We start from the raw sequence: 27,914 nt of genomic DNA, 5'->3' as shown, positions 1-27,914 counted from the left end.
ACCGCCCGCTGCCGCCGGAAGGGGAAGTTTCGCCTCCGAACGCTCCCTCGCTCGTCCGAATTCGGTGGCGCCACGTCCGTCGGTCTCCGCCTTCTGCACCGCGACCTGGGCCGCTTCCGCCTCGACACCTTCCACTCGCGAAGCCGGCCGCGTCGTGAAGGGGCCAGGACCGGGAGTTGGGCAGCTGTGCGCATCCTGGCCACCTAAGAGGCAAAGATGTCGGACATCGGGGACTGGTTCAGGAGCATCCCGGCCATCACACGCTATTGGTTCGCCGCCACCGTCGCGGTGCCCTTGGTCGGCAAACTCGGTCTCATCAGCCCGGCCTACTTCGTCCTCTGGCCCGAAGCCTTTCTCTACCGCTTCCAGGTACTGACCGGCGACCGGGGGGAGTGGAGACTACAGGTCCCAGGCGGGTCCGCGGCGGCGGAGCGCAGATCGGCAGGTTGCGAGCGCGCGGTGCCTGGTGGGACTTGTAGTGCGACCGCTCCACTCCAGCGGTTTAGGGCGGGGTCCTGTGATCAGGGGCGGGGTGGCGGCAAAGGGATCTGGAGCAGCGGCCTGGATCGCTGGCGGCGTGGAAGCTTGGATTTGGTTCGGCGAAGGGGCTGATTTCGTTCTCCTCTTTAGATTGTGTTCCCTGTTCTCTGCAGTTAGAGGAGGGGGCAGTGGGAAGGGAGATCTGTGATAGTTGTCAATCTTTTGGACGCCGGCGATTTAAGTAGTGTGGGTTTACCTGGAGCAGCTGCCTTCTGACCTTTCTACGCCACGTGGGTGGCCTGTGACTCAACTTACCCAACATCCAGCTGAGTTCCTTTTATGTTAGTGGAGTTTTATTCCCCCCCAGTAGGAGTGATTTGAGGTCAGAGGTGCAAAGAGTGAATTTATCCCCATTTCAGTGCCCTGACCTAGTAGTATCTGGCATGTAGTGTTTGAATATGGGAAGGGATGGATAGAATTAATTGTTCCAGAAATGGGAAGCCTTGTTTTTTTAAGTATGAAGGAAACAATCTAGAATAACATTACTGGCAGAAAAATACTGGTCTTCTGGAGATTGTCTTTACTCACCCGATTCTGTGATTTATATTTTTAGTCAGTGGCAGGCCAGATACCAAAATCTGACATTAATTTCAACACATTACTTGGCCTGTGGATACTACTCTTTCCTCCCCCTCTTCACTGTTGATTTCTTAGTCTCCTTTGCTGGTTCCTCCTCTCTGTGACCTTTAGATGTTGTGGTGAGCCCTAGGGACCAGATATAGAACCTCTTCTTTGTACTCTCCCCCTCTGTAGTTGGTCTTCTTTAGCTTCATGGCTTTAAGTACTTTCTATAAACTGAAGACTTTTAAATACAAATATTTTTATTTTTAGTCCCAATCCGTCTCCTGATTTCTAGACTTGTACATCCAGCCATCTATTTGAAATTACCACCTGGGTGACTGATAAGTATATCTCAAATTCAGTATGTTCCGAACTGAAAAGCCTTTCCCCCTTTGCCCTAGAAGTAAATAGAAACACCATTATTACAGGAGCTCAAGCTTACAGCCCTGGAGTCATCCTTGACTTCCCTTTCTGTCACACCCCGTGGTCTGTCAGCAAATTCGGTTTACTTTAGACATATAGCCAGAATACAGCCCCTTTTCAATCTCTATCATTTCAGCCTGTTTCTTTCAACCTTTAATCTAGACAGCTGAAGTGATCCTTCTAAAACATAAATCAAGACCCGTCAGCCCTCTTTTCAGAGCCTTCAGTGTCTGGTAAAATAAAATCAAGTTCTTGCAGTGCCTGCAATCCCCTACTTGCCTCTCTGACCCCATCTGCACCTTTCCATCCTGCACATTAGGCTCCACCGTGGAATCGTAGCTGTTCCTTCAGCAGCTCAGTCTCCCCTTGGAGATGTTAGCACATGCTGTTTCTCTACTTGAGGGAGATTTCCATGGCTTACTTCCTTACCACTTTCAAGTCTGCCCAAATACCATCTTATTTGGAAAGGCCTTATCTGATTGCCCAAGATAAAATAGTACCCTCCTTTACATTGTCTGCCTTACCCTTAATATTTTTTGCTATGTATCACCCCTTGGTATTTGTTAGTCCACTTTCCATCAGAAAATAAGGCCCCATAAGGGCCAGATCTTTGTCTTGTTTACCATTGTCTGTTACCTAAGACAGTGCCTGGCACATAGCTGGTGCTTGTATATTGGTTGTGACTGCATGGGAATTATTGGGCACTGAAGGTGCAATAGTGAATAAGGCAGAAGTTCCAGCTCCCATGAAGAAAATAAGAGAGAAGTGTGTGTTAGAGAGTGACTTATGGGTGGATCATTTGCTAGAGTGCCCCAGAAAAACCTCAGAGAAGATATCTGAACTGTACTCTGAATGATGAGCTAGCTTTGGGGACGATCTTTCGGGAGGAGGAGTAATAATAAGCTTGGAGGAGGCACCAGAAACGGGAAGAAGACTGGATCACTGGTACAGAGCTGTAGGGATGGGAGTTGGACGTGAGGACGGAGCTGGCCAGGGTGAGTGCAACAGGGCCAGGACCGAAAGGTAGGCTGCGGCTGGGGCGCACAGGGCTTTGTGGTTTGAACTTGATTTTGAGGACACCAGGAAGGCTTAGGAGCCTTGGAACAAAGGACTGACAGGATTGCCTTGACTCCTCTGTGGGATGGACTTGGTGTGTGGGATGGGGGAGAGGGAAGAAACAAGTTAGGAAGAGAAGATGGTGTTTGGGACCAGGATAGCTGTGAAGAGAGAAGCTTGAGAGTTGGAGTGGACAAGATTACAGCTGAAAGGACATGAAGGGTGAACAGGTGACGGAAGCAGGACTCAGAGATGTCCCTGTTTCACAGTGGGTGGTGGAGCCCTTTACTGAGATTGGAAATATTTAGGGAGCCTTAGGTTTGGGGATGGGGAAGGCTGTGGGTAAAGAGTTACGTTTTGAATTACCTGGAAAGACTATTAAAATACTCCTCCTTTTCTAACTAAAGATCTGTGCAAGGTCAAATTTATTCCTATATTTCAACAAGAACAATGTATCACAACAGAGTGAATGGAGGTGTGATAGTCCATTGTCTTCCCTGAAACCAGACAATTAAGGAGAGTTGTACAACATCACTCTTGGTAATTTTATTTTTTGGAAAATTAGTTTTCATAAAAAATACTGTTTATATTAATATGTAATGGACTTATTGTTATTACTAATAAAAACAATTTTTTTCTGAATGGAAAGAAAAAGTTATGTTTTGACTATTGAGTCTAGAAATGCTTTTTAGGTATCCAAGTGCAGAAGTTAAGTAGGCAGTTGCCTATTAGAATATGATTTGGGTCTGCAGCCAGGATTGAATACTGTTTTCTAATTATTTGCTTTGGTAAATATTTCTTGACTGAGTGAATGTTGTGCACTTCCTGCCTGGTGGCATGTTGGGTGATGTGGGTGCAGGAAGAGCAATGGCTGTCAATCATTTTGTGCTAAAGACCTGGTCAAAACTGGTTCTTTGACTGTTCTTGCAGAATCTTGCTCACTTGTCTAGTCAGATTAGTAAAATAAAGCCTCTCTAATAGACCACAGGCATATAATGTTCCAAGAGGTGAACTGGTTAGAAAGAGCGTCATTCATGTCACACCTTCCATGATTTCCCCATCTTCCTCGCCTTGCTTCTTGGGGGCTTGTTATCCTGAGCTGGGGGGGGGGGGGCTGCTGGTGGAGGCAGGACAGTGCCCTGACTGCCCAGGTGTGAAAGGACCAGTCTTTATACCTTCTTTCTGCCGCGGTGACTCTTGCCCATTGTGGGCAAGTTTCGCTTTCAGAGCCTCCTGGAGGAACTTGTTTGCACATGAAGCAGTTGAAGGAAACACTGCATCGGAGAGCAGAAGTGAGAGGACAAACAGCATGTGGTGTGCTTTCTGCTGGAAGCTCATCTTTTCTTAGAAGCCGAATCTTTAACATCTTCAAATAAAGATGGGGGTGACTGACTTAGAATTGTGGATTTATGTTGCAAGTGACAAAAGTTCCTTTGCTATTTGTTTCCTCTGAGTAGCTTGTTGGTCTGGAACTCCCAAGTTTAAAATGTTATTTTCTTCATTTGGACAGGTGGAAACACATAGGTGAGTGTTAAGGCTCACTTGACGAATGTCCACAGATCCTAGTCCCTTACTCTTAACACCCATCAATCAAATTGTTCATTGTGATGAATTGGCTTCATATTGGTCCCTGATTAACTAGAAGAAAGGTGGCAATTCCCTGCTGCTCTAGTGGTTTCTGAGATTCTGTCTTCCAGGGCTTCGTCCCAGCGATAGTTTATTTCTTTATACAAAAGAGCATCACCCCTTTTCATCTGTGTTGTGCTTCTCCATGTGTTATCTCATTGAGCTTCCTGAGATGAGTGTTACTCCCTTTTGTAGAATGCAGTTTCAGTTTCTATTTCAGTTTGTTGAAGAACTGCGCTCTCATTTAACTCCTTCGCATAATATCTACCAAAACACATAGGTAAGTGTTTAATATTGTTGGGGGTGATTTCTTCCCAACCAGTGATAGCTAATTATTTTTTCCCTTTTCTATTACTGTAGAAAGACTGGGGGTTTCAGTATTGAGTCACGGTCTCTGTGCCTGCATGGCCCAGCTCCTTGTTGTATGCCCTTAAGCAAGTTATTTACAAAAGTGACTATTTCTTAATTACTGAGCCTCAATTTCTTAATTACTAAATACACAGATATAACCAGCACCCAGATCAAGAAACAAACATTACCTAAAAATGGGGATAATTTAATTCTCTATTAATTGTGTTCTAATGGCCCTGGGTGGTTGGCTCAGAGGTAGAGCATTACCTGGGTTCAATTCCCGGTCAGGGCACGCAAGAGATGTGACAATATGCTTCTTTACCCCTTCCCCTCCCTTTTCTCTCTTTCTTTCTCTCTCTCTATCTCTCTTTTCCTCTCCTGTATCCATGGCTTGAATGGTTTGATCAGGTTGGTCCTGGGCACTGAGGATAGCTCCATGATCTTGACTCAGGCACTAAAAAATATATATATATATATATATATATATATATATATATATATATATATATATATATATATAGCTTGGTTGCCTAGCAACAGAGCAGCAGCCCCAGATGGCCAGAGCATCGCCCCCTAGTGGGCTTGCTGGGTGAGTCCTGGTTGGAGCTCATGTGGGAGTTTGTCTGTCTGCCTACCTGCCTCTCACTTAATAAAAAAATAATTATGTTCTACGGGTTTACTCTGTTCTAACTTCATTGATTATAAGATGCTCCATCACTTTAATACAACTTTTGGAGAGGGAAGAAAGTGGAAATTACATTAAATGAATATACTGGTAGTAAGATATATACATCCTGATTTCATAAACACAAAAATGATATGTTCAAATTGAGGAACTAGGTTTATGCCTCTATTATATAAAACACATAGAAAAATGTTTGTAAAGACCATAGTAAAGAGTTCAGTAAATCTATTCAGAAATAATGCCATTTTTAGTTATTAGTCAATAATAATTGTTATTACTGCTGTCTCTTCATGGCAGTAAGATTCTAATTTTACTTTGTAATTGAAATTTAAATGGAACTGCTTGATCACATCCTATTTTTTGTCCCCTTAAAAGTAATCTGACTTGAAATAGGTAGATGTGAACTCTCAATTTGTTTTTCAAGAATAATAAGAAATGGTGCCATCCAAACCTGTGATAGGCCAGGAGCTTATAGTCACCACGCTTTTGTTTTTTTTTTGTGTTTTTTTTTTACAGGGACAGAGAGAGAGATAGGGACAGACAGACAGGAACAGAGAGAGATGAGTAGCATCAATCATCAGTTTTTGGTTGCTACACCTTAGTTGTTCATTGATTGCTTTCTCATATGTGCCTTGACTGCGGGCCTTCAGCAGACCGAGTAACCCTTTGCTTGAGCCAGTGACCTTGGGGTCAAGCTGGTGAGCTTTTTTTTGCTCAAGCAAGATGAGCTCGCGTTCAAGCCGGTGACCTTGGAGTCTCGAACCTGGGTTCTTCCGCATCTTCGTCCAACGCTCTATCCACTGCGCCACTACCTGGTCAGGCTAGTCACCAAGCTTTTGCTTAATGTTACTACATTTAACCCGTGAGAGCAAGCCTAGCTGATTGATTTAAGAGTATGCCAGGGAATAGAGCCATGCACACACAAACCAGAAGGGGGGAATAACTTGTTCTATAGGCTGAGCAGAGAAGTAGCCCCAAAGTTTGCATTAGAACTTGAGTGGCATCTCGAGGTCGCTGGCTGGAGCGCAGGCTCATCCGGCTTGAGCGCGGGGTCACTGACTTGAGCGTGGGATCATAGACATGACCTCATGGTCTCTGGCTTGAGCAAGGGTCATTCGGTCTGCTGTGGTCACCCAGTCAAGGCACATATGAGAAAGCAATCAATGAACAACTAAGGTGTCGTAGTGAATTGATGCTTCTCCCTTCCTGTCTGTCTGTCTGTCTGTCTCTGTCTGTCCCTCTCTCTGTCTCTGTCAAAAACAGAACATTACCAGCACCCTCAGAATGTTCCTACTGCTCCCTTCTGGCTGTTGCCTCTTCGAGGGGTAATTACTATCTTGACTTTTAATACCATAGGCGTTTCTTCTAAAATTTTTTTTTTACATGCTATATGTAAATACAAGAATACAGTATGTGTTCTTTTGTGTCTGGCCTCTCCTTTTTCTTTCCCGAGCTTATACCTTTATTTTACTTGCAGTGCTCTGGCTATAACTCCCAGTACAATGTTCAATAGAAGGAAAGGTAGCAAACTTCCTTGTTCTGTTTCCAACCTCAGGATTTGAAATCTGTCCCTACTTTTATTTATTTATTGAGGTAACTTTGGCTTATAACATTATATAAGTTTCCAGTGTGCAGATTTGACGTCTCTATATGGCACAATAACTTCTCTTTTTAATAGGATATTTGAGAGTCACCCATATTATTGCATGTGGCTCTAGATTGCTCAACTCCATATTGTTTTATTTTAGGAGTAGACCACCATTTATTCTACTGGTCGTGGCCCTTGTGGGCAGTTTCCAGCTTTGGCTAGAATGAATAGTACTGCTGGGGACATTCTGGTACATGTCTTGGTGAACATAGCTAAGCATTTGTGTTGAGTAGACTTGCTAGATTCTAATAACTCTTTCAAAGTCCTCAATTGACATTGAGGGCCTTTCATTTGTATCTCTTACATACCTAGTGTGTCCAAGAAAGAGAAAAAGCCACAATTTGCTAACATCAGCATTTGGCACATGGGTGTGCCACATTCTCTCTGAATTGCTTCGTGACCCAGACAGACTTTAATTCCAAATCAATCAATCCTTATTGTTTCAGAAAAATCTTATTGTTTTTAATAGTTTTTAACAAAACCCTCTAGATTCTGACTGGCATTTGTGATTATTTCAGTAGCAGATTGGAAGATTTGAGTTCAAGGATGGCTGAACTAAACATTCTCTCAGTAGAAATTGTTGGATTAAACTAAAGAGCAATTATCTTATGTTCTTATTTTTATTGATTGATTTGAGAGAGAGAGAGAGAGTGGGGCGAGAGGGAGAGAGAAATAGGGAGTGAAACATTGACTTGTTCCTTTTATTTACGCAGTCATTGGTTGATTCCTTTTTTTTTTTTAATAGCCTCTATTTTTTTAAAATTTTATTTATTTATTTATTTTTTACAGAGACAGAGAGTGAGTCAGAGAGAGGGATAGACAGGGACAGACAGACAGGAACGGAGAGAGATGAGAAGCATCAATCATTAGTTTTTCATTGCGCGTTGCAACACCTTAGTTGTTCATCAATTGCTTTCTCACATGTGCCCTGACCGCGGGCCCTCAGCAGACCGAGCAACCCCTTGCTGGAGCCAGCGACCTTGGGTCCAAGCTCGTGAGCCTCGCTCAAACCAGATGAGCCCGCACTCAAGCTGGCGACCTCGGGATCTCGAACCTGGGTCCTTCCGCATCCCAGTCTGACGCTCTATCCACTGGGCCACCACCGGGTCAGGCCATTGGTTGATTCTTGTATGCATCCTGACCAAGGTTCAAACTTGCAACCTTGGCATAACAGGACAATGCTCTAACCAGCTGAGTTACCCAGTCAGGGCATGTCTTATGTTTTTTTGAAGGTCTTCTATGCCAGTGACCATGTGGGCTTCTTGCCCTTGTGCAGTGAGAAACTCTGGGCGGATTTCCTAAACACTAAAGCGGGACCGCTTTCCTCAGGAAGAAGCTGGGCTGATTACGGTCCTTTAGACTGCTGTGGGGTTAGAACAGGGTGCTCCTCTCTGAAGCTTCTGGCCCACGAGCCACACAGACCTGTCTACAAGTCCTGGGCTCCTTGCACCACACTTGGCTGCCTCTGCAGGAATCCATGCGGCCTTTCCTGGGTTGAAAACGTGCCTGCAGCACCCCAGCCCTGAGAATCATGCCTTTCCCTTATCGTAACTGTTTACGTATCAGTCAGAGCAAAGGAGGGGATTTGGTTGGGTACTTTCAATGGGGATTTCACAAATACTGTATTACATTATGTCCTTCTGAAGAGACAAACTATCTCCTGGTGTTTTCAAATTATAATTTTAAAGTAATACTAAAATAAAATAATAAGACTCTTAGATCAATGAAAGCAAGTATAACTCAAGGGTAAGCTTAATGAACAAGGAACAGAAGTGAGGTATTTTGACAGACACTAATTTTCAAAGAACAGGTGCACAGTGGCTAAAAATAGTGTTGTGCTGTCAGCGTTAGTGAAAAAGGCAGTCAGAAAAAAACGAGGTTTCTTTTCTAAAATCAGGCCTCTAGTAACTTATAGGAATAGGGGCGTAGTTTTTTTTTTGTTGTTTTTTAATTAATTGATTTTATTTTTTAGAGAGAGAAACATCAGTTTGTTGTACTTATTTATGCATTCATCGGTTGATTCTTGTATGTGCCCTGACTGGGGATCGAACCCACAACCTTGGCATGTCAGGCCAGTGCTCTAATCAACTAAGCTGCCCAGCCAGGGCAGTAGGGGTGGTTTAAAATGTGCGTTTGTAAAAACCAAGTCTGTGTGCATCTCCTAAAAGATTGTAGTAGTCATACACCCACACATAAACATTTTTATAAGTGCCTTTTCATTCACTTTCCTAATTTCAACCTTACAAAATCTTTGAGACAAGGAAGGTGGGAGTTATAGGACAGAGGGCATTGGGTGGGTGAAGGCGCAAACTCAGAGGTCCTGACTTGTCCAAAGCCCCAGGGCTACGTAAGGGTCAAGGCCAGGCCAGCTTGCTTCTGGGCTTTCTTCCCAGTGGTTTTCATTGGTGGGAAGAATTGGACTTAGTAGTACTGAAAATCCTCACTAATTGTAGTAGACCTCATAGTAGTGCTGGCCCTTGTGAGAGGCATTGTAAAGATAGGGATTTAGTATCCTAAACTCTAGAGTCAGGCTGAGACAAAATTCAGGCTCTGCCACTTATTGGCTATTACCTAACTCTTTTCTCATCCTGTCTCCTCATCTATAAAATCCACCCCCTGAGTCAGTGCAGATATATCAATAGTGTAGCACAATACTAAAAAAAATAATTAGTCAAAGTAGGGCAAGTATTAGCATACCATCCCTTTTACCAGATAGTGGTTGAGACTCAGAAATGAGAACTTGTAAGCTAAGATTTAATCTAGGTCTTCTCAAATCATTTCTAATATTTCCCCCATTAGACTAGTCCGTTTCTATGATAAAATTGTGAATAAACCAAAATGAATGGTAACCAGTTTTGTTTTACTGGTTTAATGTATAGATCTTGCAAAGTCCCTTTTTGGGTAGGTAAAGTGCATTTTCCTCCATAGAGAATTAAGCTCGGAGGGTGATACCACTTGGACAATAGAACTTGCCAGCTCTGGGTATGTCCAGGCCCCAGCGCTGCTGTCCTGTGTTCCAGCCTACCCACCATTAGCAGTTCCCCGTCATTTACTGTGCTCTAGGAGTTCTTTGGGACTTCGTACTCATTTTTCCAAGACCACACTTCCCCTCCCTGTGTCCGCCCTTGTTGCTTTGGGTAGCCCCCCCCCCCCCCCCATTTGAGATCTCCTTGGGCAGTGGCCATGTCTTTGTGCTTATTCAGTAAGATGCATAGTTCTCAAGCCAAAGGCCAACATTATGCTGCCATAGTCTGCGAAGGCCACCTACTGCCACCACTGTGATTTAACATGATCTGGAGGTCCTTGCCGGTGAGTTACACAAGACTGGAATAAGATACACAGTTTTTTTTTTTTTTTTTTGTTTTTTTTTTAAATAAATTTTTATTAATGGTAATGGGATGACATTAATAAATCAGGGTACATATATTCAAAGAAAACATGTCCAGGTTATCTTGTCATTAAACTATGTTGCATACCCCTCGCCCAAAGTCAGATTGTCCTTCGCCACCCTCCATCTAGTTCTCTGTGCCCCTCCCCCTCCCCCCCAACCCTCCCCCTGTCCCCCCTCCCCCCACCCCTGGTAACCACCACACTCTTGTCCATGTCTCTTAGTCTCATTTTTATGTTCCACCAATGTATGGAATCATGTAGTTCTTGTTTTTTTCTGATTTACTTATTTCACTCCTTATAATGTTATCAAGATCCCACCATTTTGCTGTAAATGATCTGATGTCATCGTTTCTTATGGCTGAGTAGTATTCCATAGTGTATATGTGCCACATCTTCTTTATCCAGTCTTCTATTGAAGGGCTTTTTGGTTGTTTCCATGTCTTGGCCACTGTGAACAGTGCTGCAATGAACATGGGGCTACATGTGTCTTCACGTATCAATGTTTCTGAGGTTTTGGGGTATATACCCAGTAGAGGGATTGCTGGGTCATAAGGTAGTTCTATTTGCAGTTTTTTGAGGAACCACCATACTTTCCTCCATAATGGTTGTACTACTTTACAGTCCCACCAACAGTGAATGAGGGTTCCTTTTTCTCCACAGCCTCTCCAACATTTGCTATTACCCGTCTTGTTGATCATAGCTAATCTAACAGGGGTGAGGTGGTATCTCATTGTAGTTTTGATTTGCATTTCCCTAATAACTAATGAAGCTGAGCATTTTTTCATATATCTGTTGGCCATTTGAAGATACACAGTTTTATCCACGGAGAGAGTTCTATTCTTGGACTCCCTAGAAGCTCAGTTTTTAAATATTATATACAAATAGTAAGTTATAATTCAGCTTTGATGGTTGGTGTAAGAAGATAGAAAGTAACAGCTCTGTGGAAAACCATAAATGCTGTGGAAGACTTCTTCCTAAATGCTATTATAGCAAGAGCACATTGACATAGTAACGGTGTTGGTTCTAGTTCTTTAGGAAAATAAAATGAGACTAGCCGAGAAAACTGACTAATGTGGAAGAAAACCAGGAGGGGGATTATTTCATGATAAAACTTTACCAAATAGGAAAACACTGTAAAACTAGAAGTTAACATAGCTTCATACTGGTGTAGCAGTTTGGTTCCAAATTGAACAGTCTAAGAGTAGACCTTAATGTGAAAAGGAATACATATGTGATAAAAAATGCTTTTCAAATCAACAGAGGAAAGATGGGTTACTCTGTAATAGGATTGGGAGACTGAGTGACCATCTAGAAGAAGTTGGATTTCTTCCTCACACCTTCGGTGAAGCACGGTGTGATAAAGTAAAACCGGGAGCACTTTTCTTGGAGTGGAGAAGTGTCTTGTAAGCATGATATATGTGCCTACATTAAATTACACTTTTACATACCAAAATATGGGGAAAATCTAATAAAATATATAAGTCTGGTGACAGTGCAGAAAATATTTGCAACATCGAGAAAAGGAAACTTCCATAATATATAAAGAAATGCAAATCTAGCAGACAAATGAAGAAAAGAAAGGCTCAAGTTTTAAAAAACCGATAGGTGAATATAAAATACACTAACTGGTGAGGTTGTGGAAAGAAGACAGGCATTATTCTACATTTTAGGAGGAAGTAGAAATTGTTTAAACACTTTTGTAGGCATTTGTCTAAATCTAGCAAAATTAAGTGTAGATGTCTGATCTAGCAGAATGACTCACAGGAATTTATTTTATTTTATTTTATTTTTTACAAGGACAGAGAGAGGGATAGATTGGGACAGACAGACAGGAACGGAGAGAGATGAGAAGCATCAATCATCAGTTTTTCGTTGCAACACCTTAGTTGTTCATTGATTGCTTTCTCATATGTGCCTTGACCGCGGGCCTTCAGCAGACCGAGTAACCCCTTGTTGGAGCCAGCGACTTTGGGTCCAAGCTGGTGAGCTTTGCTTCAGATGAGCCCGGGCTCAAGCTGGCGACATTGGGGTCTCGAACCTGGGTCCTCCGCATCCCAGTCCGATGCTCTATCCACTGTGCTACCGCCTGGTCAGGCTCACAGGAATTTATATGTATATGTATAAAGGGATATTCAAGAATATTGATTGTGGCATTGTAGCAGTTTAAATGAAATCTAGAACGCCACATAAAACTAGTACTATGAAGGCAATAAATATATTTTTCAAGGAACGAAACAAGGTATAGGAAGAACAGTACTGTATATAAGGTAGGATGAAAAGAGATGAATAATAATAACACTATTATTATTTAGCAAGAGAGAGATACAGAGACAGATAGGGACAGACAGGGAGAGAGATGAGAAGCTTCAACTCATACTTATGGCACCTTAGTTGTTGATTGATTGCTTTCTCATATGTGTCTTGACTGGGGGTCTCCCACTGAGCCAGTGACCCCTTGCTCAAACCAGTGACCTTTGGGCTCAAGGCAGCAACCATGGGGTCATGTATATGATCCCGCACTCAAGCTGGCAACCCCACCCTCAAGCTGGCGACTTCGGGGTTTTGAACCTGTGTCCTCAGCATTTCAAGCTGACGCTCTATCCACTGCGCCACTGCCTTGTCAGGCCATACTATTATTTCTTGAAAGAAATACAAGAAACCGATCCGTGTTGCTGGAAGGGGGGCTCGGAGACCAAGGTTCAGAAGACAACTTACTTTACACTGAACTTTTTGTAATTTTTTTTTAGTGGGGAGAGGGTTAATATTGTAAAGTCAAGTGTCTATTGCCTAAATGGCACAGTGATTTGGGTAAAAAGTTCTTATTGTACTTCTATCTTTTGAATATGACATTTTTTGATAAGGTTTGTCATCTAAGTAGTATTATTTTCCTAAATAGAGATATTACTGTACTGTTGGAAATTGTCTTTGTAATTCATTTTTGATAGGCTTAATGTATACTCATTCCAGTAAAGACTAACCATATACTTTTATAGTATTAATTTTTTTTCAACTTGCTTAGAAATATTTGTTTCTTATTTTATGATGTCGTTTTAGTCCATTGACTTGCATACTGATGTGATTGTAACTGATCTGAACTTTTCTTCGGAGTTTTCTTGAATGATTTGGAAGAGATGTTTGCAAGGGCTAATTGTGTGTAGTTAGGAGGGAGGCACCGCGGGCTTAGAGGAGAAGCTAACCGTGTGTTTCTTCTGACCTGGACAGATTTGGAGACCGATCACTGCCACCTTTTTTTTCCCTGTGGGGCCAGGAACTGGATTTCTTTATTTGGTCAATTTATATTTCTTGTATCAGTATTCAACACGACTCGAAACAGGTATGTTCTCCATAATTACTTTAAGTATTGTTTCTGTTTAACCTACTAATCTGTGTGTTTCCTGGGAGGAGCCGGGAGGGCAGTGAGCATATACAGTATAAAGAACAGGCCCTGGCCGGTTGGCTCAGCGGTAGAGCGTCGGCCTAGCGTGCGGAGGACCCAGGTTCGATTCCTGGCCAGGGCACACAGGAGAAGCGCCCATCTGCTTCTCCACCCCTCCGCCGCGCTTTCCTCTCTGTCTCTCTCTTCCCCTCCCGCAGCCAAGGCTCCATTGGAGCAAAGATGGCCCGGGCGCTGGGGATGGCTCTGTGGCCTCTGCCTCAGGCGCTAGAGTGGCTCTGGTCGCAACATGGCGACGCCCAGGATGGGCAGAGCATCGCCCCCTGGTGGGCAGAGCGTCGCCCCTGGTGGGCGTGCCGGGTGGATCCCGGTCGGGCGCATGCGGGAGTCTGTCCGACTGTCTCTCCCCGTTTCCAGCTTCAGAAAAAAAAAAAAAAAAAAAAAAAAAAAAGAACAGCACACGGTAGCAAGTGCACAGTACGTGGTCACTGTGCCCGGACTGTACGAGGCACTTAGAATATTTCATTTTTAATCCTCACAGCATCCCTGTGAGGTAAAAGTGACAGTGTCCCCCTTTCATAGATGAAAAAACAACTCGGCAAGAACGGGTTTACAGATCTTGCCCGTGTGTTTACGGCTGTGCAGTTTGCCTTCCACTGAGTTGACATCCGCTCGTTTCTGTCACACAGCAGCCTTGTCCTTTAGCTCACATTGGGCTGAGGTTTTACCCAAGTATCTCCCAGACAGAAGCTGAAAAACACTACCTTCTGCAATTAAAAGCCTAGACTTATTCTCTGTAATTGAAACGCTGAACTTTACATAGCTGCTGGGGTTTAATAATATGATAGTTTATCAGCTGTGACTCCCTGCATGATGTTATGGATAAGCTTTCTTATAAAAATCTTTTCTTACTGATTGTTATTTACTTCCTACAGTAGCTTATAGGCTGTTCTGAGTTGCTTATCCTGAGAAGCAATAAGTTGATACTGCTGTGTTAGAATGTGAATATGATGGTTTTGAAAAGGCTGGCTGACTTCAGACTTTATAAACCTGCTGGCTGTTAGCTCAGGATCGAGAATTCTGACGCCCTTAAATCTGGCAGTCTGAGCCTTGTGAATCAGTCTCCTGACTGCGGGTCCAGGGCAGTGGGCATTTATGCGTCAAGTATAGTCTTTCTTTCAATTGGCATTTGCAAGAGGTGCTTTTTAAAAAGAAAGGAATTGTTGCAGTGGTACAGAGTGTCAGGCCACAGACTGTTAATACTGGGAGGATCCTAGCCCATTGTCTGAGCTTCAAGAAAGTGAAAGTAAACGTGGCTGAGGTGAAGTACAGCAGGGCTCTCACCATCATATCAAGAGGGTGATCCCGACGTCTGCCAGCATAGATGGCTTTCATTCTCCCCCGTTCCAGTGGAACCTGATTGTGATAGACTCCCTTGGCATTCTGCCCCTCTGGTATAATTTAATTGAGGGTTAAGTTGGTGGAGTGATAGTTTTTCTCGTATCATTAGTAAACTCTGAATTAGGGGTAGTCAACCTTTTTATACCTACCACCCACTTCTGTATCTCTGTTAGTAGTAACATTTTCTAACTGCCCTCCGGTGCCACAGTGATGGTGATTTATAAAGTAGGGAAGTAACTTGACTTGATAAAATTTATAAAGCAGAGTTACAGCAAGTTAAAGCATATAATAATTACTTACCAAGTACTTTATGTCGGATTTTTGCTACGTTTGGCAGAATAAATCTTTATAAAACAACTTACTATAGTTAAATCTGTCTTTTTATTTATACTTTGGTTTCTCCACTACCGCCCACCATGAAAGCTGGAATGCCCACTAGTGGGCGTTAGGGACCAGGTTGACTACCACTGCTAAGCATAGATGATTCCTGACCAGTCTTTTAAACAATTTTTTTACGGAAAATTTTTAAACGTTTATAAAAGAAGAAAGAAAGGTTAATGAATCTTTTCTTCTTTTTACTGAGAAAAATTTACATAACGTAAAACTCTCTGTTTTAACCATTTGAAAGTGCATAATTCTGGACATTTCTTATAAACAGAATCGTACAGTACATGGTCTTTGCAATTGTGACTGTTTTCTCTCCCTTACCATAGTGTTTTCAAGGTTCTTCCGTGTAGCATATATCAGTACTTAGTCCTTTTCATTTCCAAGTACGATTCTGTTGTATGGAGTTTCCACATTTTGTTTTTCCGTGTACCAGTTGCTGGATATTTGCCCTTCATTTTTTGGCTGTTGTGAGCCATGCTCCTGTGAACAGTCGTGTGGAGAGGAGCTCTTAAGATCTTTCCATTTAAATAAGACTCTACAGAGCGGAAAGCGGTGGTCTGGAGCGGTGGTGACGGGCCCCGGAGACCCGGGAGCCGCGGAGGAGCACAGGCAGGGCTGGGGCCCAGCTCCCTGACGCCCGGTTCGCTCCACCCCTCCGCCCCAGACAACATTTTAATCAAACATTTGCCACGGACATCTTCCTTGCCTGGCTGAGCTAAGTGTGGAGCGGTGTTGGTTTATTTCTATTTTTGATTTAAATCTAAGACTGCAATTTGAGGCCAGTTAATTTGTAAATTCCCAGTTGCAAGCTTGCCAAATAATAAAGGACTATAGTTTGTGTGATTACAGTATTTTAAGTAGTTAATCTAGAGAATCCTTAAAAATCACCAAGCCAAAAACCACATCAGAGAGAAGCAAAACTGTCATTAAAATTCAGAAACATTTGTTAGAAATTCAGCTCTGGCTCATCAGACTGATTCCCTACCATTAAGTGTCCTTCACACCGGGCTGGCGTGTGCCTTTGAGGCAGCAGGGGAGAAATAAGGGACAAAGGAACAGACATTTGTTGGAAATCTGTTTTTTTAGATAGGTGTTTTTTCTGCCTTTCTGACACTTGTCAGAAAGGCCCTTTTTAATTGGAAGGGAGGGAAGGTAAGTGCTTGAGCTCGAGTCACCTTACAGTCACTTGTTTCTTTTCTCTTCCTCTCTCCTTGTCTTCCAGCTGAAGGCGTGGGGACTCCGTTAGGACGCAGCGCTGGGCCCCTCTGGGCTTTTCTGCCCAGTAATAATTCGGAGCCTGGTGTAGGCACAGTGACAGGTGCACTAAGCCAGTAATTAGACTCCACTCTGCTTCTGACGAGCCATGTGACTTTGCTCATGTGACTATTTCTTCATCTGTAAAACGGAGTCTGGGTCTTTCCATTCTACCTCCCAGACGTAGTGTGGGGTTGGGAGTGAGAGGCTGTGGAGGGGCTTGCTGTGCCCACGATGCCTGCCCACCCCCCGCGGCTCCTGGACAATGGCGACTGAGCTCTGTGAGCCCAGTGCTGGGCCAAGTGGTTCCATGTCCTTCCCAGCACGGTTCTGTGTGTGTGGGGGGGAGACGCGGTGGAGGGACATGGGGGCCCCTCCCCTGACAGAGCTTCCGGTCTGATGGAGGGACAAGGGATGAACTTAGTCACAAATGTGTCACCGGGGGGTGATGAGAGCAGGAAGGAGAGGCCCACAGGCCGTGATGGTGTCTCAGTAGCTGTGGGTTTCTTTCAGCCCATGGTCATCAGAGCTCGTTACTGGACTTCAGTTGGGAAAACACAGGGTAGCCTTCCTAGGTGACTGTCCTTCAGGGCTTTATTGAGACATGGATTTAGATATTTTAAAAAGTTTACTCTTACTCTCAAGTAGCGATTTAAAAATATTCTCGTTTTGACTTCCCCTCTAATGTTTGGAGTGTTTCTCTATATGGAAGTGATCGGTTTTGTTCTGAAGTTCTGAACCATGACGTCTGGCTTATTCTCGTTCCCAGGCGCCTTCGATGGGAGGCCGGCGGACTATTTATTCATGCTCCTCTTCAACTGGATTTGCATCGTCGTATCCTTCAGGCTGGTAGCTCGGGCCAGAGAGAAGCCATTTTTGTTTTTGTTTTTATTTTCAGGTTTGGGAAAAGAGACAGTTTTCTCTACAATACTTCAAATGACAGTATTTGCAACTTTATTTACTACAGTTAATAATTAAGAATAATGAAAGTTCTTTTTAAACGCGGGCAGGCCCATAGCCCTGGAGTGGAGTGCCCTCTTACCAGCGCCCCTGGGATTTTCCCACGTTTGGCTGAGTTTCATTCCTGTTCCCTCTCCTTGTTCCCGGTTCTCTGTGTTCTCATGTGTCACAGCTTGTTGATTGCAACACAAAGAGGTTCCGGGCCCTGAGACAGCTTTTGAAATCTGTGGTCCTGATCAGAAAATTAATGTACAGCCAGCATCCTTCTCTGACTTCATTGCTGTCCTTGTCTCGGGGTCCTAAGCAGTAACGCAGTCCCTCCGTGAGTCCTCGGGGACAGGGCGCGGCATTTGTCTCTGTGTGTTCCGGCCACAGCAGTCAGCAGCCCTCCGGCTGCGGACCTTCACACATGGTGAGAGCCGCAGAAGGGATATGGTGGCTCAAGCCCTTGCTTTGGGGCTTAGCTTCCACTGACACTCGGCCAAGAGCCAGGAAATGTGGTGCTTGGATGTCCTTTCCCCTCCTTTAAGGGAAGAAAAAAATGTTTGGACTTCAGCCATGCTGTGGTGTCCTGAATGTGTCGGATCATTACTTGTCTCAGAGGGCACAGGCACCTCCATCTTTCCATTAAGGGAGAGATGCTATAAAATACAGTGGCTAGGCGAGGAAAGAGGTGGCCGCACTGAGGCATCCGCCAGAGCAGGCATTTGCACCGGCTCCTGGTCATCCTGCAGTCTGAGAATGTTCATAATCAATGTTTTTAGATACCCTTGTGCTCTGGGATGCTTTCAGCCACCCGAACTGTGGAAAAGTGGGTTCCTTCAGAACACAGGGAGCAAGTGAACTTTTACTGGGTGTGGAATGCTTTTTCCTGTCTGATCTTTAACTGTACAAACCAAGATTACTGGCTTAGCAATGGACATGCAGGTAAGTTGAAACTATCCATTTGTCCTTTTGTAAGTTTCAAATATACAATTAAAGGCCTTTGATAGAAGTTTAAAATGCATGAACTATGTGGTAAATTATGTGGCATTTGGAAATGATAGAATTATAGCTGTTTTATTTTGAAGATGTTACATGAGTTAGCTAAACTGTTACTTTTCTTACTCATTTCTGGCTCCATTATCATGTTTGAACATTGAGAATGATGCTTATCCAGTATTTTGCACATACATTAAAAAAAATTTTTTTTTATTCAGTAAGAGGAGGGGAGGCAGAGACAGACTTCCGCATGCGCCCCAACTGGGATCCACCTGGCATGCCCACTAGGGAGCGTTGCTCTGTTGCTCAGTAACCGAGTTCTTCTTAGTGCCTGAGGCAGAGGCCATGGGGCCATCCTCAGTGCCCAGGCCAACTTGCTCCAGTTGAGCCATAACTGCGGGAGGGGAAGAGAGAGACAGAGAGGAAGGAGAAGGGGAACCGTGGAGAAGCAGATGGGCGCTTCTCCTGTGTGCCCTGACTAGGAATCAAAACTGGGACATCCACACACCAGGCCTATACCACTGAGCCCGATATACATTTTTTTTAAATTGAGAATATACAGTAAGTAAAGGTTTATGCCTGTTTTTTTCAAGTAACAGAACTTGACCCTGATATTTTTAGAATCTATTTAAAATAATATAATTTTGTTGTACTTTATTATAGGGTTTTGTGGCATATATTGTATGATTCATTAGAAGGATCAACTTATAATTCTGATGAGTTGAATTCTCTTTGCTTTTTGAATGGCCATGTGAGGATTTGTTAGAAGGAGAGGTAAAAGGAAACTGTAGGTTCACATACTGCGCAGCTGTTTACTGGCCTCCAGAGCCTTGTCGTTACGTGTTGATTTCTTTTGCAGTTGCTAATGATTCCTCTGATCATGTCAGTACTTTACGTCTGGGCCCAGCTGAACAGAGACATGATTGTGTCATTTTGGTTCGGAACACGATTTAAGGTACTTGAATCTAGTTGGGAAAATTTTCTTTTTGTCTGTCTGTGGAAATCCCTCTTCAGCCCAACGATGTACTTTCTGACTCGTCCAGAAGAGGTCAGTGCAGAGCAGGATACCATAGGCAAGCCCCCTCTCCTCAGCCCCAGATTTCCTCAGACAACCGAGCCCTTTGCTGATTGTCACTTCTCACTCCCTTCTGTATCGCAGGCCCCTCAGGCATGTGTCCCCGAGTGATCTCACGTATGTGTGTGTGCGTGTGGTAGAGAAAGGGAAGGGAGGATACTCACGTAACCCTCCCTTTTAAAATCTGTTCTTACCCCTGCCTGTTACGTATTTTACACTTTAGCCAAAACAGTTTTTTCTTTTTTTTTGCCCACAGACATTTTCTTTTGTGTCTTCTCTCACAGTTTTCCACCCGTAACATTTTTTTCTTTTCTTCCTCATGCAAATCCTAGTTGTAAATTTGAACCAAACATTGATTTCCCAAGTCACCTGCCTGCAAATAGTCATGCCTTGGGCTTCTCCATTTTTGTTTTCTTCCAGTACTTACCACATTCTGTCTTCAGGCATTCCTGTATAACCCTTTCTCCACTACTTTGCAAAGTTCCTTGCAACTCCCTCAACTCCTCGTATAATGTCTTGAATCTGGTAAGGGGCTCAAGTGTTCAGTTCACCTGGAGAGCCGTCTTATTTGAGAGTATTAGTTCAAGACATCAGTGGATAAAGATAAAAATTCAGGTCATCGTGTGAAATATGTAAAAGGGGACCTAACAAGGTAGGGTATTTCTAATTTACTGGTAACAGTGTGCTGGTTGGAGTCTTCGTGTGATTCTTTTATGGACCTTGCTTTCAATAGCATGGGACACTCGCCCACTTGCTAGAGCTATTTATAAATATGAACTTGGCAGGACATGTATTGCATTTGAAACTATCAGCAGAGAGCTCCATTTCTCCAGTTAGTAGTATATGTGTAAACATAATCTTAGGTAGGAAGTTGTAAGCACAATAGGAACAATGCTGGGCTGATCTGTGATTTTCCGAAGGATCTATAAAGCCCATGTCAGCCCCTCCCCCCTCCGTGTCCTCTCCAGGTGTGCTTGCTCATGTGTGTGTGCTCTTCCCTAGGCCTGCTACTTGCCTTGGGTTATCCTTGGATTCAACTACATCATCGGAGGCTCGTAAGTGACATTTGACTTATTTATTTATTTGAGAGGCAATATGCATTTATTTGAATTCAAAAGAAAAGCTATTTGGGAAGCACTGGTTCAGGCAGAAACCCAAATAGCACTCCCTATTAGATTTATTTAATATGAAACTAATTCTTGGATGGCTTCCATTTCTCTAATTTTTATGAAACTTTAAAGAATCTCAACGTTGATGCATTGGAACCTTGTACTCACAGAATAATTTCATTTTGCTGTAATTGATTAAATTGCAGGCTTTAAGTACATTTTAGCATTGAATGATTGTTTTATTTTGTTAGCTCTTCATTGCAGTATGCTTCCATATATGTGATTTTGAATAAATATTCATTTCTGGATTTACTGCCCAGATTGAATAAATATAGATCTAATTTTGTCTGAACCGACTCCTCTAAGAACCGTGCATACAGTAACTATGGTTTTTAGTCTGTCTTAATGCCTTGGAAACTGCTCACCAGTCCTAGGAATGCATATTCTCAGATAGGAAGTGATTTTGTAAGTGGTTGGATAGTGCAGAAGTTTTGGCTAAACAGGGTCAAATTTCTAGTCTGGAATTAGAATGAATACTTAGGAAAACCTTGAATGCACCCAGTCAGAATTCTAGGAGGAGGATATCAGTGTGCAGCTATTTTGAGACCTCCCATTTATATTTTTAATGTTTTAATAGATTTTAATAGTACTAGTTCTTGGTACGTCAGACATATTTGCTCTCTGTGGTCCCGACTCCCACTGCATGTTGATAGGGAGCTATGAACGAGTCGAGCAGGCTGACTGTTAGCGCGTGGTCAGGCCTCCCCGCCCCCCAGAACGGAGTCTGGGCGCAGGGACATGTGTCGGTTCGTCCCGGCCAGGAATCCCGTGGCATTGAAGACGCGGAAGGATGTGTCATTGTAAGAGTGGGTTGGTAAACCTTGAAGTGGCCTCCTTGTAAGCCGTGGGAAGAGTGAAGAAGGTCAATGCCTACTTTAGGATTGCAAGGTGAAGGTCACCTTTTTGAAGTGAATCTGATGTCTCACGCAAGGGTACCGAGGCGAGGGAGAGTGTCGCTGGCACCACACGGGGTCCTTTCCTTGCTCACTCTTCTTTCCTGATGCCCGTCACTGTTGGCCCACGTTTTGCAAATACAGTCTTTATGCCCGGAAGCACTCATAAGTTTATAACTTCCCCAACTGTTTAGGCAGGAAGGGGCAAAACCAGTATTTTGATGATGGGCTGGGTCTTGAAAGAGATGTCAGAGGGGCAGCTGGCCTTGAGCACGGAGCCCATTGGTCCAGCGGGATGTCTTCCTCCCTCCGAGTAGTTGGCCACTCAGAGCATCAAGGGGCTCCGGGTAGAGCTGCCACAGAGCCCCGCAGACCGGAAGCGGTGCCCGGAAGGATCTCTTCCCTGTGCTGTTACAGCTTATTGCTTCTCACTTCACTGCTTGGAGGACTTCGAACTAATGTGGCTCTCTGTCTGCAGGGTGATCAATGAGCTGATTGGAAATCTGGTTGGCCATCTTTACTTCTTCCTAATGTTCAGATACCCAATGGACTTGGGAGGAAGAAATTTTCTGTCCACACCTCAGTTTTTGTAAGTGGTTTTTCCCTCTGTGTAACAGTCGTTTACTGCCTGCATTGTATGCTGATAAAAAACTCCTCGAGGGGTGGGATTTGCCTCTCTGTCTGAGGAAACAGGAGGCGGCCATGACTTGCCCTGGTCACACGGTCACAGGCAGCTGGGGACGGGAGCCTCAGCTCAGTCTCCTTCAGGGAGCCGGCCGGGGGCACCGAGACCGAGTTGGGCGTCACAGGAGCTGAGAAGGCGACACTGGTGTACAGCTCGTGTGCACAGGGTGGGCCAGGGTGACCGGGTTAGCAGCCTCACCCAGGAGTTTGAGTGGGAGCGGAGGGGGAGGAGTAGCTTGGTAGTTAGCAATGTAAGACACTTTTATAATAAATAGTATAGGTTAGACCAGGGGTCTCAAACTCACGGCCCGCCGAACAATTTTGTGCGGCCCGCAGACTAATCCACGAAGTTCAAAATATTTTGGATAAAATTAAGTAAGCCTAGGGGCCTACTTGTATTTTTCATTTCTCTAGCATCCTAGCAAGATATTAGCTTAGTTAATAGCAGTTGTGATGCGAACTACAGTTTCTGGTCGTTTTGTGACACTGAGTAAACTGGATGTACGATTGTGCTTGTTGTACTGATTTTTTTTTTGTTTTCAACTGCAGTGAGAAAAATGTTGCGTAACAGTTGCCTTTTGTAGACCTAGTGCGGCCCGCCGAACAGCTGTGATCTTGCTCTGCGGCCCACATGCTGAGTTGAGTTTGAGACCCCTGGGTTAGACTATTTGTGGGACCTTTCAAAATTCAAACGAGAGACTTGATGTTTCTGTAGTCCTCTGCTTTCAGGGTTTACTCGAGCGAGGTGGCTGGGGCACAGCCTTGGTTCTGAGGCAGCGTTGGTTGGAGTCCCATTCCCCTCACTTACCAGTGTTCATGTTGGGAAACTTCATACAAGTGAGCTTCAGTGTGTGAGTCGGCGAGGTGGGAGGCGGCCCCGCCCGCGGGGCTGCAGGGGTGAGGCCCAGTGGGCCGCGCAGCGGGGTGCTCAGTGCGCGCAGGCTCTGAGCCTGTTCTGAAGTTGGGGCCCAGGGCGGGGCTTTGACGACCCAGAGAGATGCTGACACACTCGAGCACCTACGCAGTTGACCATTCTGTCCAGGAAGCAAAAGGCTGGTGAAGAGGGGACCAGTGACTTCCCCATCTGGGTGGCCCAGCCTTCCTGACAGTTGCTTGTGATCTCCAGCTGGGGAGATGCAGAAATGGCTTGCGTTTAAAAGCTCCGCACACACACACCAGCCCTTTTCACACCTTGCTTGTTTCAGTGTTTTGCAGTTTGCCACTCTTTCAAGGGTTCCACGAGGCCAGTAAAACTTGAGCGTGCCCCCCCCCCCCCCGCCCCTTTACAGGTTAGGGACAGATTTCTGAGAGGATTCTGTTCTATACACACTGACAGAAGTGCACTGTTGTTGCTGCTGGTTTTTTCCTCTAACGCTGAAAGGAAACTTACTTCTCTTCTGAGTCTTGCATTGGCTCCAGGCTAAAAAACCCAAATGACCAGTCTGCTTTCTAATTATCAAAGGCCACACGGTAACAGCAGGCGTGGGCTTCTGATTCAGGTCTGTCAAGTGGATGGCAGATGCGTCACATAAAAGAACTTGGAGCTTTGGGGGCAGCCTACAGTTTTTATACTTCAAGTGGCCGTATTCTGACTTAACGGCTTGGAGATATTTCTCAGTTGTGGGCAGCAAAGTGTCCGAGAGTCTAGTGGCAACATCACCCGCATGCTGCAGCCTTCCTTCCGTGTGAGCTCTCTGGCGGTGGAAGCCCTTCTGTTCCATTTTGCATAAAGATCAGATGACAAAATGTAGCTCCTTGCAAAAGCAGTAACTGCTTTGAAATTACCATAAATTTTTGTTGATTATGTATAATTGGGTGTCTTTTTATACTAATTACTTGCATTTAATTTCACTATCTGTTTAAGCAGTGGAGATGGCTTCCATATTGTCTTGTAGGAAGAAGCAAAGCAGGACAGCCCCAGCTTGGCTTTTTCAGCGTTCTGTTTTATTACCTCCTTTGGAGGAATGTTATCACAGACCGTCAGGGATGGAGACGCAGTGCTGGGAGAGGCGTGTTGACTTAGAGTTGGAGCCATAGCTGCTGAAAGGGGAAGGTGTGAATTAGGAATTCTGAGCTGCATCCCTCTGCTGCGTCCCAGCTGGGAAAGGGGACAGATCCTCCTTTCTGCTGTGCGCTGGCAGGTCTCTGTTTAGACGAGGGTCATTGTCTTTTTGGGCAGCAGCATGAGGGCACAGGGGTGATGTAAACAAATGACAGCTCCAGTCACTGACCGCCGCCACTTGGACGGTTGCGCTGTGTGTCCTGTCAGCAGCACAAGGCGTGTAGTGTAGAAGGTCAGGGTCCAGGCTCCGGGGCCTTCCTCGATCCTGCCTCAGTTTTCCCGTTGATGGAATGGGGGCATCGTGGTGCCTGCCTCCTGGGGTTGTGAAGAGGAGATGAACTTAGTGCGTGCAGCCCCGGTGTGAGGGAAACGGGAAGGTTGTGCTCGGCGGGCCGTCCCCCTCTTGGTTTGCTGTTGGTGTCACAGGAGGTTTAAATGGCTCGCAGATCATGGTCTCTGCCTTCAAGCAAAATTTTAAACATTCGTATCTGGTAAGTGGAATAAGTTTAAACATGAGCTCGGTTCACTAACAGTCAAGGGAGGGAAATAGTTGGAAACACTGAGAACCGGGGCTTGGATTTAAGTGTTTTTAGCTGTTCTGTGACTCTTAGTTTATGAAACTGTAGGTGAGAAACGAGCTGACCTCTTTGGGCTTCAACTTTTCCACCATCGATGAGATGAAGAGAATGCAGTTGGGGGCAGATTATGAATAAACTTTAAAAACAGCCGGAACCCCAGACAGAACCCCGCCTCCTCCAGGCCCCTGGTGGGCGGCGCGGAGCCCGGTGGCTTGCACAGTGGACACGCCCTGTGGGCTGGAGCACTCAGGCTGCACGTTTGTCCCTTAGAAGTGAACTTATTTTGTATCCTTTGGTCCGTATGTAGCTGTATCAGAGTACGATACATAGGTGGTTTCCCTGGAGGGAATATTTTTATTTCTGTACTGTTCTGCATAAATTACTTTGATAATCAGAAATAATCTTTTTCTGGAGTGTGAATTTAGCTGAAAACTTAGTAAATTTAGAAACCTTGGAAAGTGAGAGCCTTCTGTAGCTAGGGTGTTGAGCTCAGCGCTGAAAAGGCAAGCTAACAGGACGTTGTCCCCAGCCTTCCGTTGGCTCCAGGCTCACGTAATTGAGTGTGACAGGTTGGGGGCACCAGGTGGGCCCTGCAAGATGGTGTGATCAGCACGTGAAGTGATGCTGTTGCCTTCTCTCCCTGCTCCAGGTACCGCTGGCTGCCCAGCCGGAGAGGAGGGCTGTCCGGCTTCGGCATGCCCCCAGCTAGCGTGAGGCGAGCTGCGGACCAGAACGGTGGAGGCGGCAGACACAACTGGGGACAGGGCTTTCGACTTGGGGACCAGTGAAGGAGTGGGCTCTGGCCTGCCCACCAGCTACGCTGCTCAGATGAATTTTCCCTCCTAGAGCGGGGCGTGCTTAAGAACGAGTCCCAGCAAACACTGGGGCCGACCCACACTGAATGTAGTCTTTCAGGATGAGACAACAGTTTTTAAATCCTGGAGAAAAATATAAGTGTTCCTCAAGTTTCGTGCTTCTCATTCAAGTCCTTACCACTATGAAGAACAAATGTCAACTGTGCAAATTAAGAAATGACTATATTTTTTGGTGTCTCCTCTTGCTTTTCCGTCTGGGTAACGGGTTTTGGTAGGTCCTGGTCTGCTGTCACCTGAGCATCTGGGGTTGGGCCACCAAATCCTTGTCAAAGGGACTCTTACCTCTTTCTTGCACACATGCCTCTCTCCTCATTTTTCCAGCCCTTACATTTGCACCGGGAGGAGGTTGTCCCTGAAATGATTCTGCCTTTGACAAGCTCTCGCTTATTTATTGACTTTTGCCAAGGCTTGGTCACAAAAACCTGTTCAAACTTTTCTTCCCCTTCGATGGCGGAACTGTAACAATAGGGGCGAAGACTGGACAGCAGACGAAGAGCTTCCTCTCCGCTTTTGTAGCTGTCTGACCTGGTGCCCGTCGCAGGAACTTCTTGCCCCTCTTCAGATGTTTTCTAATAAAAAGCACCAGTGGTCAGTGAGGTCGCAGAGGGGTATCCAGAAAGCATGAAGGCTGTTGCTAGGCACTCTGTCCCCGAGTGACCACAGCTACAGTGGAGTTGCATCTTAGGGCCAGGTTTCAATGGGGTGGGTGTAACCCTTTGCATCTCACGTGTAAGCACAGTGGTTGTTTGTGTACCCAGAGAAGCTGGATCAGATTGTGCCAGCCAGTTCCGAATGCCATTTTCCACAGGGGATGCAGGACCCCTGGGCATTGACTCCATTTTGTCCTCATCTGGGTGTATTTTTATTGAGGGGAGTGGTAGAGAGAGCCTTATACTCTATTTAAATGATCCCTGCTACCCTGCAATGGCCACATGCTTCAGTCAGTTAATTGTGAGGAGGGTGTAGCTCCTTTGTATGAAGATCATATTTGGAAAGCTAGTAGAAGCACATCTAAATGAATCACATAATTTTGGGTTGTAACATCTTCAGAATCATTGTGTCTGAGGGTCTAGATCCTTGAAGCCTGAATGTGTGTCAGACCAGCGTAAATACCCACAACTTTCTCATAGGCGGACTTTTCCATCAGAGCTAGGCTTGCCACCGAGTACTGTGTTTTGAAGGCTATGGTGTTTCACAGAGTTTCTTATTTGGTGGTTTTATTCCGAAAGCAGACTGCTACGAGCAGTGCTGGGTGGCTGCCGTACTTGAGTCAACCGAAAAGGCTGTGTCCATTTTGATTAAGTTTTTCTTCAGGAGACGCGCGTGCTAACAGTGGCTGTTCTTGGCCCTGCTCTTAAACCGTGATGTGTGTTATCCTAGGAAGGGGCAATTTGAGAACAGCGCCTCATTTTTAATAAAGTTTCATTGCATATTTTTCCATATTTAGTTTATATGGTAAATTGGGAGGCGGGGGACTCTGGACCTTAACTGTCATGCTCTGTTGTTGACCCGTGGCCACAATAAAATGTGAACTGTAGAAGCTACTTTCTCCTGTTATGTTGCACGTGCACTCATGGTCAGGAGATCCTTGTGGTAAGTGAGCTGGAGTGTCTTACACGCCCTCCTAGCTGCTCGAAAGCGGAGGTTTTTCTGAAGGTGTCACAGAATTCTTCAGTTCAAAATGTTCATTAGAGTCTTCCTCTTAAACATGTTTGGGAAGCTGGTGATTTTACTCATATTGTCTGGATTACCTATCATTTGGGAATACTTTCTAGCTAAACAGGCTATTTGAAATTGGATTTGGCAAGCAGTGGATTCCCTTTATGAATGAAAAACAAAATCCTTATTTTGTATAGAGAAATTCCCGTTTTGTAATGAATCGTTTTTACTGGTAAACATAAATTAAAATGTACCACTTGAT

At 44.7% G+C, this 27,914-nt stretch overlaps 1 protein-coding gene across 1 annotated transcript; it reads left to right on the top strand.

Annotated features, from left to right (window-relative positions):
- DERL1 (derlin 1) lies at positions 1-27,913 on the top strand. The gene is made up of 8 exons (XM_066379424.1): positions 1-369; positions 13,503-13,614; positions 17,486-17,550; positions 18,577-18,603; positions 19,517-19,612; positions 20,735-20,787; positions 22,273-22,383; positions 25,768-27,913. Exons 1-8 carry the CDS (start codon positions 217-219, stop codon positions 25,904-25,906), a joined length of 756 nt encoding a protein of 251 aa, XP_066235521.1. The 5' UTR covers positions 1-216; the 3' UTR covers positions 25,907-27,913.
- The last annotated feature ends 1 nt before the right edge of the window (position 27,914 follows it).

Source organism: Saccopteryx leptura, chromosome 3, assembly GCF_036850995.1.
Source record: "Saccopteryx leptura isolate mSacLep1 chromosome 3, mSacLep1_pri_phased_curated, whole genome shotgun sequence".
Taxonomy (NCBI): Eukaryota; Metazoa; Chordata; class Mammalia; order Chiroptera; family Emballonuridae; genus Saccopteryx; species Saccopteryx leptura.
Note: the sequence above shows the minus strand (reverse complement) of the source record. Positions and strands in the feature narration are given on the sequence as shown.